The sequence below is a fragment of the Rhinopithecus bieti genome, unplaced genomic scaffold (genome assembly GCF_001698545.2).
Source record: "Rhinopithecus bieti isolate Rb0 unplaced genomic scaffold, ASM169854v2 scaffold_19969, whole genome shotgun sequence".
In the NCBI taxonomy this organism is placed as follows: domain Eukaryota; kingdom Metazoa; phylum Chordata; class Mammalia; order Primates; family Cercopithecidae; genus Rhinopithecus; species Rhinopithecus bieti.
In genome coordinates this window covers 1,255,913-1,272,038 of record NW_016810434.1, presented here as the reverse complement: position 1 = coordinate 1,272,038, position 16,126 = coordinate 1,255,913, and the positions used below count along the sequence as shown (strand labels likewise).

Below are 16,126 nucleotides of genomic sequence, written 5' to 3'. Positions count from 1 at the left end.
TCCGATGCCCAAAGCTGTGTTTCTACTGCACCATGCTGCTCCTTGGAATGACCACTGTGCCTTCCAGGATATGCTGGGGATGACCAATGAGGTTTTCAACCTTTGAAAATGCCCCTACTCTCAAATTTACACCACAAACATTGAAATCAACCTAAAAATGGTGGGGCTGTGTCTGCTCGCTTCCTCAGGTTCCTACCAACAGTGGCTCTGCTCTAACAATTCTGTTGAAGTCAGCATGTAGGAATCACAGTTCCAAGAAACAGAAACAGCGTGCAAAAACATGAATGTCTCACGAGTTTTATTTGAATGGAGTTACATCTAGAGTTCTCATTTCAGTGTACAAACAGCTCAGTGCAGTGTTTCTAATACAAGTCATATAAAACTGGAACACCCTAAATGAACAGTGCACTTGATAGAAAAATAAATTACACTTTAAATGCTACCGCAAAGTTTTACATGTATAAAAGGTAAACACAAAATAGTGAGACCCTCATAACCACCTATCATATCCAGATAAAGAGATAAAAGGGGCAAAGGGATCTGTGCTATAAAAAAATCTCTGAAGAGGAGAAATCCTGACGAGTAACTGAATGATCATCTCAAGCCATGTGGTGACACAGGGACTCACAGATCCTGTCTCTCAGAACTGGGAAGGAACCACAGCCCTACCACTGCGTTAACACAGCCACGTTCAGCTCGGCAAATTTCTATAATTCACACAAATTTCCTCATCCTGACGCCTAGTATGTAGGAAGAGTTTCCAACTTTCTTCTGACCACTGAAGAAGTACAGTGTTTAAATTTTTGAGAGGATAAAAAGGACAAATGATACAGAAATGTGTATTCTTCAGTCCGCAGAAGACCCCAGGTTTCCAAGCAACCACATGGCCAAGGGCATGATTAATGAAAACTTGGTGGGAGCTCATAAAGACTCTCAGAGCTGAGACACCCACAACAGCACCTCGTTCAGCTGCCACCTGTGTAAATGAGGGTGCAATGTCCAGAAGTGTTGGCTGCCTCCAAGTAACACGTAACACTGCAGACCCTATCTGAGCACCTGCCAGCCTCCGGTTCACGCAGCCACTCTACTGCTCTAGAGTTTCACAGGAACGGTCAGCAGCTTTGTAAAGGAGACTCTGCAGGAACACGGCTGTGCTCGAGCTGCTGCTGCTGCTGCTGTGCTGTGCCAGCAGAGCTGAGTGGGACAGTATTGACCATCTCTGGTCCTTTACAGAACAAGACTGCTGACTCCTCTCAATGAAAAGACAAAAACTTTGCTTCTCAAGGCTCTTAGAAAATAGCAAGGATTTTCTCTCTGTGACTGACAAATAATTCTGCTAGCAAGACTTCTGAAGGAATAATAGACTTTTCATGTTGAGGCTTAGCTAAGAGAAGAAGAGGTGCAAGTTTTAGCCAGAAGTGAGAAGCATAAAATAACAAGCAGTCCAGATCCAAGAACCTAAGAACAACTCAGGGCTTTCATCCTTAAATCTCCATAGGATATCTGTGATTGTACAAAGGCAAAGGCTAGAGACAAATGTTAGGAGACTATAAGAAATATTTTTAAAGTTTTTTTCTTAAAACAGTGTATAAATGTTAAGGAAATAAGCACACGAGGAACTGGATCATTCCTCTGTTCAGCAGTGTCTCCTGAAAAGCAGGACTGAAATGACCGTGGCATCCTGTGTGTCAAAAGGTGATGCTACTGACACGCCACAAATTAGGTCTCACTGATTAATTTACAAGTTCTCAGGCAAAGTCTAGAGCAGATAACTGAAACCTTCACATCTTATTTTAAATCACCCTGTCAACTCCCACTTCCCCCACCAGGGCTATGAAATGGACTGAGTTGAGGTTCCTCTCCTGTCTGCCCTCAGGGAGGCTGCCCCTTCTCCTCCCCGCCACCCCGCCATGATCTGAGGCCTGCACACAGCAAACCCTCAGGAGTGCCCCGGCTGCCCCTTCTCCTCCCTGCCACCCCGCCGAGCTCTGAGGCCTGCACACAGCAAACTCTCAGGAGTGCCCCCGGCTACCCTTCTCCAACCTCAGCCCAGTCTCACCAGCCTGCTTCTCATCCACTATCATCTCCAACCTCTCTCTTTGCCAGCATCCTTGATGGGTTCACACATGCTTCTCTCTTCTCAAGAGACAGACATCTCCTCTTCCCTACTTGCCACATTCATAGACCTCCTCAGCCCTGCCTCTCCCCACCACACCGTTCTCGGGGAAGCAGAACAGGAAGAGTGGTTACAGCAGCTCTGGGCATGGCAGCAGCAGCAGCTATGACAGGAAACCAATCCCTGACAGTTATCTCATCTGCCGGGGCCAATTCAGCATTCAAGTATTAACTTCTGTGTTTACCACTTTATGTCAGGGCATGAGACAAAATTTCCTCTTAACTTGAGATTCAAGTGAATTTTAACGAAGTCCCTATCAATATTCTAACTGTCAAGAATACGGGTATCCAAAGACATAAGGTCACAGAATATGTCCAACTACCTAATTCCTAAATTTTAGGAAGTTTAAAATAAGGATGTTATCACCTCCTGAACTGGATGAGAAACTTAGGTCTTCCAAGCCATAATGCCTCAGCTGCTCTGTGGTGGCCTAGCAGCACAACTGTAACCCTGCAGGACATCTACGGTTGCCAAGACACTGAAAATTTGATGCTCATTCCATCATGTCTTGGGTCAAGATCCTGGTTCTAGGTGTCACTTTCAGCTTTGAGAAAGTATGTCCTATAATTAAGAACTGGCAAGAGCCCCACCAGTGAAACTCAGAAGCTTAGCATAATGGCTAAGGGGAGGCAGCCAGCAAGAAGTGTTGACTTTCCTTCTGCAAAAGTGTTTTGTGCAAAAGTGGGTTCCAATCACTACAGCTCCCTGGGAAACGGTGCAAGATTAAAATTCCTGAGCTTTCCAGTCAGATACCAGTGTGTGTTTGCCTGGACACATGATTATGTTATAAGGAGCCCAGGAAAGTCCAATCCATGAAGTTTTAAAGATGATAAGACTGGATGTTTTTTATGCTAAGCAGTACAAATTAGTGCTTAATTATATACATATTGCAGGACAGAAAACTAGAAAGCAAATTCCAGGAGGTATATCTTAAGATTGCTTTTCCATAACAAGGGATTAACAACTTTACCAGTATGGTTTCCACATCGTCCTTCTTTCCCATGGCAACTGAGGTTTACCTTATTCATTCGAAAATTATAAAGCTAAATAGTGTTATTTCTGGGTCTTAGAATTACAGATGGACATTGCTATACGTTATTTTTCTGTCTGGAGTATATATTAACATCCAGAATTTCTTTGTACAGGCCCAAAGGGATGGGGAAATTCTAGAGATCTCTTTTAAACGAACACAGAATTCCTAGTGCAATGCAGGTTCTTTCAGTATGCTGTGTACAGCTTCATACACGGTGTGTATTTAAGAAACAACAGCCCTTTACCCCGTTCCTATTCCCTGTTTTGGTCCTGGCTATTTGTTTTGTTTCCTTTTTTTTCTAGTTTGAAAGCTCTAAATGTATTCAGCTTATACTGAAAGGAAACGAAGTCTATGTCCAAATAGGAACCAATGTGGAGTACTGCTGTTCTGCGCCTTCGAGACCTGAGGCTACAGCGGCCTGCATTCCCCACCGGACTCAGGGAGGAGTGCAGGTGCCTGCGGTAAATGCCCCAGGGTCTCTTGAACAGTAACCCGCCCCACTGAAAAGTTACAGGATACGTGTGCAGTGCCTGTGAGTGCTTCCTGTGGAAAGGCAGGCGGAAAAAAATGACAGGATTTTGTTTGATTTCTCTGTAGTTCTTCTCAGGGTTTATCTTGATGGAAACTTGAAATATTAAGACAGCCAGTACAAGAAGAAATCAAAAGAATGGGAGACATTTAAAAACTCTCTATATTCTAAACTTCCTTTTTGTTTTTTAATAATTTTAAAAAAAAAAAAAAAAAAAAAAAAAGTTGGCCCTAAGTCTGCCTTTATAGTGTCCACATTAATTTCCCAAATTCTCGATTTCTAGTAAGTCAAGGAAAAGTGCAATTTCTCTAACAGGCAGCCAGGTCAAGGATGCTCACCCTGACATTAGATGGAAATCGCTTTCAAAAGGCTGTTGACTACCAGAAACAGCCTTGTTATGAAGTTGTTATGAACAAATAGAACCGCTAGGTGGAGCCAAGAGTTTGAAGGAAACCCCAGAAAAAGACATTCCCCTGTTTCGGGAATTTTTAACATTTATAAAAGTATAGAAAGTTAAAGACCAAACACGCTCGTTTGGGCAGCTATGTAGTGTGATGAAACCTTTCCAGTTGGACGGAAAATACAGCTGTCTTTTTTACAGAGTTGAAGTCAAATCTACGTGGAGCTTTTTTTTTTTTTTAACCTACAAGTAATGGACAAGCTCCTGAATCCAACATATTCTAGCTGAAATGGATCCCAGGACGGAATGCTGGAGAGAACTGCGTATTCCAGTTACAGGCCCTTAGAGCTCAGTGGTCAGTAAACACTTCTGCTTCAGGACAGCTTCTTCTGCTACAGTGGGAGCAGAGCTGAAAGGAAGAGAGAATGGGTTACTCAGGGAACCCCTGGGGTTTGGGGGAGGACATTCATGTCTCCATTAGTGCCATATAAAGCATTTTGAGGGTACAGCAGACTGCAGACCTAAGTCAATATGTAGTAACACCTAACCTGGCAATGCGATATTCTATAGAAGGGAAATTTCTGGATAAACACTGCTTATTTCATTTTGAAATAAAATATAAAGATAGCACGATTTTTCCCCTTCTTAACAAATATGCCAAACACACTTAACCATTTCTTAATGAGTCAGGGTTAGTATGAGTATCAAGAACAGTGCTGTGCTGAGCACAAGGGCAACACACTCAGGAGATAGCAAGGGAAGCAGGCTGTTCTCTGCTGCTGCTGCTTCTGTTTTTTTTTTTTTTTTTTTTTTGGTGAGACAGGGTCTTGCTCTGTCGCCCAGGCTAGAGAGTGCAGTGGCATGATAACGGCTCACTGCAGCCTCAACATGCCAGGCTCAAATGACCCTTCCACCTCAGCCTCCCAAAAGTAGAAGTAGCTGGGACTACAGGCCTGTGCCACCACGCCCGGCTAATTTTTGTTATTTTTTTGTAGAGATGGAGTTTCACCATGTTGCCCAGGCTGGTCTCAAAACTCCTGGGCTAAAGCCATCTGCCCTCCTCAGCCTCCCAAAGTGCCACGATTACAGGCATGAGCCACTGCACCCAGCCCTGTGTTTCTTTACATATTCCTAGATGGCTGTGTCTGTGTTCCTGCACCAGTTAATCTATTTTGTTAGAGCTGTGTGAAAAATAAAAAGACATGGGCTCTGCATGAAGACTCATGAGTTTCTGCTATCAGTGAGCTGCATGAGTTTAAATGCAAGGACGTAACGACATCTAATTTGGTTTCATAAAAATTTAAAACATGCTGGGTCCTAAGGAGGCTCACACCCGCAATCCCAGCACTTAGGGAGGTGGGAGAATCGACTGAGACCAGGAGTTTGGGACCAGTCTGGGCAACAAAGTGAGACGACGTCTTTACAAATATATATATGTAATTAGCCAAATATATATATGTAATTAGCCAAATATATATATGTAATTAGCGGGTAGTATATGCCTGTAGTCCCAGCTACTTAGGAAGCTGAGGCAGGAGGATTGTTTCAGCCCAGGAATTGGAGGTTGCAGTCAGCTATGATCATGACACTGCACTCCAGCCCAGGTGATGGAGAGAGATACTGCCTCTAAAAATGTTTAAAACGTAAAATGATATCAAAGTACGTAATACAAAGCACATAATTTAAAATGTTGAAAGTGGTAACAAGATTTATAAATGAAACTCAGTCACCCGTACCATTCTATTCCTACTTCAAGGGACATCAACTGGTTCTTTTCCTGGTATTTTCCTTCACTTTTCTGTGTACCTGTTTCTCAAAGTGTGGTCTCTAGAATTTGCGAGAAATGCAAATTCTTAGACCCCACCTCAGATATACTGAATCAGACTATGAGGGTGGGGCCCAGCAGCCAATGTTTAAACAAACCTGCCTCCAGAGATTCTGCCTCACAACCCCCAAAGTTCTGGGTGATGTGTTGACACAATGACTTCCTCCTGTGGACTATGATGGCTTACCCTTCTTCCACCCTCTCCCCAGTCCCACAATCCTGCCTTCTTATCTTTTCAGCACAGCTATATGACCAATTTCGATCATGTTAACATTCAGTGTTTGTTGTAATTATGTAAATATTTTCACAACTATCAGTATATTTCATGTTTTATACAACTTTTATTTTCCCTGGACTGAATAACTGCCTCTTTTTGTTGTTGTTGTGATGGCTTAGTGGGTATTTGTTGTGGTTGTTGTTTTTTTAAGAAGCGAGGTCTCAACGTGTTACCCAGGCTGGTCTTGAACGCCTGATCTTAAGCAAGCTCCTTGGTCTTAAGCGAGCTCAGCCTCAGTACTTCTCAGTTTTCTATACAAATCTCTCATCTATCCGTAACCTCTCAGGTAAACATGGACCTCTGCTCAGTACATTCAGACATATAATTTTTTTTAAAAACTGGAGCGTGGGGAACCTGTGTTTTTCTTGGCAAAATCCTTTCTGCAACTCTGTATCTTCCTTTCTGAATCTGGACAGGATCCTTTCTAGACCCACTAGGCAGTTACCATCTTGGAACTTCCCTTCACCTTTCTCTGGGTAAATCCCTGCACCTCTCTACTGCTTCCTGGGTCCCATGACTTCTTTTTTGGATAAAAAAGAGGAACATATCTTCCAGTTTAGATGGAACACATCTTCCAGTAGCTTCCTGAGGAAGGCTACATGGAAAGTATATATTTTAGGAAAACTGTATGTCTAAAAATGTATTCTAATCTCACACTTCACTGATAGTTTGGGAAAACTCTAGGTGAGAAATTATTGCCCTCCAGAATTCAGAAAGCACACTACTCCGTTATCTCCAGCTGTCAGTAAAGTCTGCTGCCATTCTGATTACCAATCCTTTGTACGTACTCTGTTTTTCCCCTTTGCTGGAGATTACATCCTCTCTTCACTTTGACCTCCTAAAGATTCATGATGCTCCTTGGTGTAGTCTATTTTCATTCTCTGTGTTGGGTACTCAGTAGACCCCTTTAATCTAGAAACTCAAGTCCTCTGTTCTGAGAACGCCTGACTCCTTTCTTTGACAATTTCCTCCTTCCACTGACTGTTCTTTCTAGATCTTCTATGATTCATATATTGGACTTCCTAGGCCAATCCTCCAATTTTCTTTTCTCTCCCAGTTTTCATCTTTCTATTCTATACTTTTTGGGAGATTGTCTCAATTTTATCTTTTATACACTCTCTGGATTTCATTTTTAATATAGTTAATAATTTCTAAAAGTGCTTCCTTGTTTTCTTTTTTTTTAGTTTCCTGTTATTGTGGCATGGATACAGTATCTTCTCTCTAAATTTAGATACTATCATTTTGTTACCTTTTGTCATTTACATTGCCTTTTTTTCCTACTTCTATTTGTCAAAATTCACATTGCCTTTATTTCCTTCTTTTTCACTTTACCTGTTCTGGTCTTTCATCACGTATCTGACAATCGTTAGCTCTCTTTGTATTTAAAAGAAAAGCTCTGGAATGTCTCTGGGACCTGTGTATATATGGGCAAAACTCATCAACGAATGGGCTCCCTGGTGATTATTTGGCAGATTCCTGGCAATTTCATCAGAGGATCCACAAATGTATGTGCAGGCCTTTTTCTCTTTGGTTGGTTGGTTTCTCCAGAGAATAAGCCTCTTACTTTTTCAACTCAGACATTTATACTTAGCTAACACCATTCAGGAAATTGAGAAAAGAAGGAACGCTGGAAATTTCACCCTTCAGTGTGTGGACTTTGAGTTAGTCTTCCCGTGTTCAGTCTGGAGCCTTACTCCAAATGGAAATTCCCAGATCCAGAGCCTCTCTGGCCTGGCTCCTCCCGAGGGAAAACTTCAGAATTATGCTAAAATGAGCAAGGGTGCTGGGATGGCAGATGGGTGAAATGGGCATAAATACTTTCAACCAATCCCCATATTCTCAGCCCCACCTTGTATCCCATCTTCACAAGTATCTGGTACCTACAATTTCGCTGCCTTTTCAGGGTTCTGCAATGTGAACTGACTTGCTTTTTATTTTCTGTTTCTACTCCCTTCCCTATTCAGGCTTAGATTTTAGTTTACTCCACTCTGCTAAACTGGTTACCACTTATCATTTAGCTGCTTCCCAAAGCTTGTTGAGATCTCTTAATTGCTGATGTCTCCTCTCCTGTTCTTTATCCTCATGATTTATTTGATGCCTTTGAAACACAGTATCACACAGAAAACACTGCAAAGTAAATCTAAATCTGTGGAGACGGGACCCAGTCATCATTTTTAGAAATTACTATGACATCCGTACATTAAAGCACATAAGGCATGAGTCTACAGCTTGAACAACTTTTTGCAAATTGAATACACCTTTGTAATCAGCATGTAGAATATGAAACAGAACACTACTAGCACTCCCAAAGCTTCTTTTGGGCTCTCTTTTATTCATCAGCACATCAAGGGTAACCATTATAGAGTTGTGCTTCTGTTTGAACTTGATTTTGTTTATCCTTATTACAGTGCAGAAACTGCAAGATGAACCCCAAAGATCTCCATCTCCAGCCATTCACACTCCTATGTAATCTCTAGCCCCTGGGTGTGGAAAGGACTTGTGACTTGCTTTAACCAACAACAGAATACAGCAAAGGTAAAAGGATGTCATTTCTGTGATTAGACTATATGAGATTGTGATTTCTGTCTTGCTAGCAGACTCTACTGCTTTCTCAGTTTGCATGCTGGAATAAGGTAAGCAACTACTTTGGAGAGGCCCACGTAGTAAGGACTGAGGGCAGCTTCTTGCCAATCACCAGCTAGGAACTGAGTTCCTTAGTCTAACAGGTCTTCAGATCCTGAATCCTGCCAAGAGCCCTGGCTGGTGCCCCTTCTTCCATTGAGCCTTCAGATGACAACCTGGCCTTCACCAATATTTGACTGTAGCCTGTGAGAGACCCTGAAGCAGAGAACCCAGCTCAGCCACATCCAGATTCCTGAGCCACAGAAAATGAGATTATAGTGTGTATTGTTGGAAGCTGCTAAGTTTGTGGTAAGTTGTTGCATAGAAGTAGAGAATTAACAAATTATGTTTATGTGATTCATCTACACTGCTATATTGTAGTTATTAATTTTCACTGTTCTAATATTTAGTCAACTGCTAATGTGCATTTGGAAGGTTTTCAGTTTGGACTATTATGAATATAGGTGCTATAAAAATTCCTGTACATGTCTTTTGATGGACGTATATTCATATTTCCATTGGGTATGTACATAAAAGTAGAATCACTGAATCACTGGGTATGTTCAGCTTTAGTAGATACTGCCAAACCTATTTCCAATGTGATTACTCCAGTTTACAGAGTTTCAGTTGCCCCATATCTTCACCAACACTTGGTACTATGTATCTTTCATCTTAGCCATTCTAGTGAAAATGTAGCACTGTCACATGGTAGTTTGAATTTACATTCCCCAAGACTAATCAAGTTGCATACTGTCTACAATGCTTACCGGCCATTTGGATATCGGTTTGTGAACTGCCTATTCAAGTTTTTTGCCCATTTTTCTATTATGCTATCTTTAGCTTACTTATTTGGAAGAGCTCTTTATAAATTCTAGATATGAGTGGGTCCTTTGCCACACAAAGTTATGACTGGGGTTGAGGAGGAAGGAGAACGGAAGGGGTGAGAGAGGGAGACAGAGACAGAAGGAGGGATGGAGAACAAACGTTTTCTCCTATTCTGTGGCTTCCCCTTCCATAGTATCTTGAAATCATCTTTTGATGAACAAAATTTCTTGATGTAGGCCGGGCGCGGTGGCTCAAGCCTGTAGTCCCAGCACTTTGGGAGGCCGAGACGGGCAGATCACGAGGTCAGGAGATCGAGACCATCCTGGCTAACATGGTGAAACCCCGTCTCTACTAAAAAATACAAAAAACTAGCCGGGCGTGGTGGTGGGCGCCTGTAGTCTCAGCTGCTCGGAGGCTGAGGCAGGAGAATGGCATAAACCCGGGAGGCGGAGCTTGCAGTGAGCTGAGATCCGGCCACTGCACTCCAGCCTGGGCCACAGAGCGAGACTCCGTCTCAAAAAAAAAAAAAAAAAATTCTTGATGTAATCCAAGTGATTTTATTCCTGTAAGACTAAAGCTCCTTGTGAGCTGTTTAAAAAAATCTTTGCCTATTCTAAGGTCAGAAGTAAGTTCACTCATATTTTCTTCTATAAGTTTATTATCTGATGTTTCATATTTAGATCTGCAATCTATCCAGAATAGATTTTTGCGAATGGTATGGAGTTGGGTCAAGATTGTTTTTTTCCCACAGGGACAACTAATCTGTCCGGCTGATTTACTAAAAGACCATTCTTTCCTCACAGCATTGCACCATCACTTTTTTCATAAACCAGAAAACTGTATTACACACGAGTTTGTTTCTAGACTCTATTCTGTTCCACTGATCTGTAATTTTTATCTCTTTAAGCCCTTTATTACTCCTTTCCATGCGTTTTAGGAAGAAACAGAGATAAGCTCTGCTTTCATCTGCAATTTTTAATTTGAAAGTCCTTAAGAGCTCACATTTTATTGTGTAAATTCAATTACAAAGCATGACCATCAGGTTCTCTGTATGCAGCTCTATTTTTACAGTGATAGTTAGTAGGCATACAAATGCTTAGAAAAATAATCCATTACATCTGTATAAAGTGCTCTCTTACTAGATGTAAGCTTCCCAAATGCAGGTCTCTCATCTGTCTTGCTCACTGTTATCTTCAGTGTCAGATATCAGTCAATGCCTGGTCCATCATGGACATTCAATAAGTGTTTGCTGAGTGAGTAATATGCTACTTTAAACACTGTGAGAACAATTTTTAAATTAAACTGAATATCTTTCAAGTTAATAATCTCTAATAATTCCCCCCACCTTTCTCTAATTAGGAAAGCATGTATTTCAGCCGACCCACGTTTTCAAGAGGATATGTGAAATGGGGGATATAATCAGAAAAAAAGGTCTGAGGTAGAAGTGAAGGCAATTCTAAATCTTTTGTAAAACAGGTGCAGTTATGGTTCTAGCAATCAAAAGTTGAAGAACCAGATGCTGAACGAAAAGCTCTAGTTTTTGAGTCTAGTTTCTGTTTGTAGCAAGCCATGCGTTGAAATGAGCTCACAATATGTGTCGGTAAAGGCATCTCAGGGCTCTCACCCTGGGAGTATCCTCCCTTACCCATTGGTACTGCACCTCTTCCCCTGTGCTGACGGGCACCATCATTCATCACTATTACAGTTGGCATGAGCATAATAGTAAAGCATCAAAGGAAACAATACAAATTGATTTTAAAACAAATATTAAAATTTAAAGATAAGCCTGTTAATATCTTCAGCATAGACCTGATAAAGAAATGCTAATACAATCTACTTCATAATTTTGTAGAAAATTGCTACTGACAAGAAAAAGCCACTACACTAAGTAACAAACAGAAAAAAGATTTATCCAATTTCAATACAGTTCAGTTAGGGAAGAATCAACATTGCTGCTTTAGAGATAATAAGTTTTATTATTTTTTTCCTCCTAAAAGATGCCTAAGAACTGCAATTGAGAAATAATTTTCTCACCTGGTCACAGCATCTACCAAGAACGGCGCTGGGGGAGAGATCAGTGAGATTCCGTCTTTATTACCATGTCCCTCCTTCCCTGCCAAAAGCATTTCACATCCTGCAAGTCCATTAGACATGGCACCACTCTGCTGTGGGAGATACAGACACATCTAAATACAGAGGTAACAATACCTGCCTGGTCAGCACTTCAGCTCCAAATCAAGCTTCACTAATGAATATGAGAGTGAGTAAGATAGTTTTGATAATTATGACTGTTTTGTTTTGTTAAACTATTCTTCATCTCAGACTTTCACTTTTGTTTCTGCCAGCATCCTGACAAACACAACGAGAAAGGGTAACCCACTAGCTTGAAGCCATTAAGTTCAGTTAACAAGGCTTTGATAACAACCCTCACATTTTTAAGGAAAAACAAAGAACCTAGTAATCCTTTAGGCCGTACCCTGAGAGGGTAGCCAGAAAAAAATCACAAATAACATGAACTTACCGGAACAATCCACCGGGGTGTGATCACGGATGTGGAAGACACCTAAAATAATTTTATGTATTTACTTTTTGGAAAGACTGACTTATTTTCATACTTATAATACTTACATCTATTACGAAATCCATTCTAGGAGGGCAATTCTTAATGGTGTTCCTTGAGCTGACGTGGACTTCTAAATCCAGGACCCTTTTCCATTATACAACACAGATGCTATCCGTCACCACTTAAGAAAGTGTCATAATTTTGAGAATCTCTTTTTTTTTTTTTTTTTTTTTGAGACGGAGTCTCGCTCTGTCGCCCTGGCTGGAGTGCAGTGGCCGGATCTCAGCTCACTGCAAGCTCCGCCTCTTGGGTTTACGCCATTCTCCTGCCTCAGCCTCCCAAGTAGCTGGGACTACAGGCGCCCGCCACCTCGCCCGGCTAGTTTTTTGTATTTTTTAGTAGAGACGGGGTTTCGCCGTGTTAGCCAGGAGGGTCTCGATCTCCTGACCTCGTGATCCGCCCGTCTCGGCCTCCCAAAGTGCTGGGATTACAGGCTTGAGCCACCGCGCCCGGCCGAGAATCTCTTATCTAAAAATTTACCATTCAAGCATCTATTACTACTTTTAGTTCACTTAATAGGACTGCCCCTACCCCACACCCAGTATTCAGTTTAACATTTTATTCTCTGAAATTTCAGTTAATTACAAATAATAATAGCCTTCTTGGTTGCAGCCTGAACAGTGGATTGTGACTAATCCAAATAAACAGCACAAAGAAAGTACACAGAAAAAATAATCTGTTTAGATACAGATCAGTCTCTAATTATCATGTATGCATGAAGAAAGCAGCAATAAAAACACCCATATTGCTCCTGGTTCACAAGGCCTTTGATATATTATTTTTAAATGTCTAGCCTTCTATTACAGATCTTCTATGTGTAGAATTATAAACTAATGAAACGCACCCATTTTACTAGTAATTTAGACTAGTCCTTGCATTGGTGGCCTTAGATACTCCTAAGAAAAAACTAATGTAAGTCCAGGTATTAATAAATTAGATAACCACCAAAAGAATAAAAACACAGGCTGGGCGTAGTGGCGCACGCCTGTAATCCCAGCATATTGAGAGGGCGAGGCAGACAGATCATGAGGTCAAGAGATCAAGACCAGCCAGGCCAACATGATGAAACCCTGTCTCTACTAAAAATACAAAAATTAGCTGGGCGTGGTGGCATGCGCCTGTAGCCCCAGCTACTCAGGAGGCTGAGGCAGGAGAATCGCTTGGAGGCAGCGATTGCAGCGAGCTGAGATCGCGCCACTGCACTCCAGCCTGGCGAAAAAGTGAGACTCCATCTCAAAAAAAATAAACACAAAAACAAAACCCAACCCACAAAGTATGACTTTCCTACCAATATTTTTTTAGATGCATGTTAACAGCAGGAAATAGAAAAAAATATCATAAGTAGTAAACAAAAAATAGTTTGACAGACTTTTCCAGACTTGCAGTTAATTCTTATCCTTTGGTAAAGTCTTTGTTTATTAATCTATGCTGGTCATTCCCAAAAGAGTGGTTCCCAGACCACATCTGCATCACCTGGGAACATGTTAGAAACACAACTTTTCAGACCCCACCCAAGATATACCAAAATTAGAAACTTGGAGGTGGGGCCCAGCAATCTTGTGTGTTAACATCCCCTCCAAGTGATTCTGATATACACAAAAATGTGAGAATTAATGATGTAAGCAAACATTCAGTACCACAGAAAGTATCATCTGTATTTCCAAACCTTCAGGATGGCATCTAACCGCTACAGCAATTCTTGTCATATCACTCATAAGGTACAAAGTTAGTCATTTCTTTTTTTTTTTTTTTTGAGACAGAGTCTCACTGTGTCACCCAGGCTGGAGTGCAGTGGCGCTATCTTGGCTCACTGCAAGTTCCGTCTCCCAGGTTCCAGCAATTCTCCTGCCGCAGCCTCCCGAGTAGCTGGGGTTACAGGTGTGCACCAACACCCCCGGCTAATTTTTGTATTTTCAGTAGAGACAGGGTTTCACCATGTTGGCCAGGCTGGTCTTGAACTCCTGACCTCAAGTGATCCGCCTGCCTTGGCCTCCCAAAGTGCTGGGATTACAGCCGTGAGCCACTGCGTCCAGCAAAATTAGTTATTTCTATCTCTCTCATCCCTGGAGGGAAGAAACTGTTTCAGTTGGCCCTCTATATCCATGAGTTCTGCATCTGTGGATTCAACTAACTGTGAATTGAAAATATTTGGAGGGGAAAAAAAGGATGGTTGTGTCTGTACTGAACATGTGCAGACTTTTTTCTTGTCATTATTTCCTAAACAATACCATATAACAACTGTTTACCAGCATTTACACTGCATTAGATATTAGAGGTAAGCTAGAGATGATTTAAAATATCCTAGAGGATATGTGTAGGTTATATGCAAACACTACACCATTTTATATGAGATTTAAGCATGCGTGGATTTTGGTATCCAAGGGGAGTCCTGGAACCAATCCCTCACAGGTACTGAAGGACAATTATACTTAATAGAGTATCTTCCAGACTGTAATAATGATTGATATGTTCAATGCCATTCTTATGCTCTCATCTTTCTGTAAAACTTTTGTTAAAATTAAATATATCCTTATTGTCTTAAGAAGCTGTTTTATCCCCATGTTTTCTCTCATGTTATTTAATATGATGTTGAATTATAAAAGGCTTATAGAGACATGTGATTTCTATACAGTGATACACAAATTCAAAGTGGTAAAATTTTAGGACAGAGGCAATGCTAAGTGGTTACTAAAACATAAACTCTTATCAAATGAAAAGTTTATGAATTATTAAAAGGGAAAAACTGGAATGTAGCAGGAACATTTTTCGAAACAGAAATTTCTTTCCATCATACTGTTTTAAAGCAGATTTACCTGAGGTGCAACTGTGTGATCAATCAGATTCTCGGTTAGAGATGCAAGCAAAGCATCCAATTCATCTGTAGCCTCCTATGGAAGATAGGAATCTAGAGTTGTTAAATGACCCCTTTATCATCAGACGTTAAGTTTTTTCCATATCCTCTCAATTTATAATTCTGACGCAGGCCTGATTAGTGTTAATCCTTTAAACACACAGGGACACTCATGAATCATGGTGGTTAATGATTCCACTTCTGCATGGAGGGAAACCTATACTACAGTCAGGACGTGAAAAAGCTAAAATGCTATGTAAATTTTCACACAGCTGTTCTCCTTTGGTAAGACAAAACTTGGGTAGGGTTATGACTATTCCGGCTCTTAACTTTTTAATTACAAAAAACTTTTTTTGGCTGGATGCAGTGGCTCACACCTGTAATCCTGGCACTCTGAGAGGCCAAGGCAGGAGGAGATCTCTTGAGCCCAGGCGTTCGAGACCAGCCTGGGTAATATAGTGAGACCTCATCTTCACAAAAACTGAGCAAAACTAGCTGGGCACAGTGGCACCCAGCTGTAGTCCCAGCTACTCAGGAGGCTGAGGTGGGAAGATCACTTGAGCCCAGGAGGTAGAGGCTGCAGTGAGCCAAGATTACACCACTGCACTCCAGCCTTGGTGACAGAGTGAGATTCTGCCTCAAAATGAATTTTTAAAAAGTAAGGCCAGGTGCGGTGGCTCAAGCCTGTAATCCCAGCACTTTGGGAGACCGAGACGGGCAGATTACGAGGTCAGGAGATCAAGACCATCCTGGCTAACACGGTGAAACCCCGTCTCTACTAAAAAATACAAAAAACTAGCTGGGTGAGGTGGCGGGCACCTGTAGTCCCAGCTACTGGGGGGCTGAGGCAGGAGAATGGCGTAAACCCGGGCGGCGGAGCTTGCAGTGAGCTGAGATCCGGCCACTGCACTCCAGCCTAGGCGACAGAGCGAGACTCCATCTCAAAAAAAAAAAAAAAAAAAGGA

General features: G+C 41.6%; 1 protein-coding gene across 1 annotated transcript in view; it reads right to left on the bottom strand.

Moving 5' to 3' along the window:
* Positions 1–281: 281 nt before the first annotated feature.
* Positions 282–16,126, bottom strand: part of EPB41L5 (erythrocyte membrane protein band 4.1 like 5) — a 171,459-nt gene continuing 155,614 nt past the window's right edge. The window contains 4 exon segments of the mRNA XM_017891982.1: positions 282–4,547; positions 11,722–11,849; positions 12,209–12,250; positions 15,124–15,198. Coding sequence (XP_017747471.1) covers positions 4,481–4,547; positions 11,722–11,849; positions 12,209–12,250; positions 15,124–15,198 — 312 coding nt within the window. The 3' untranslated portion in view covers positions 282–4,480.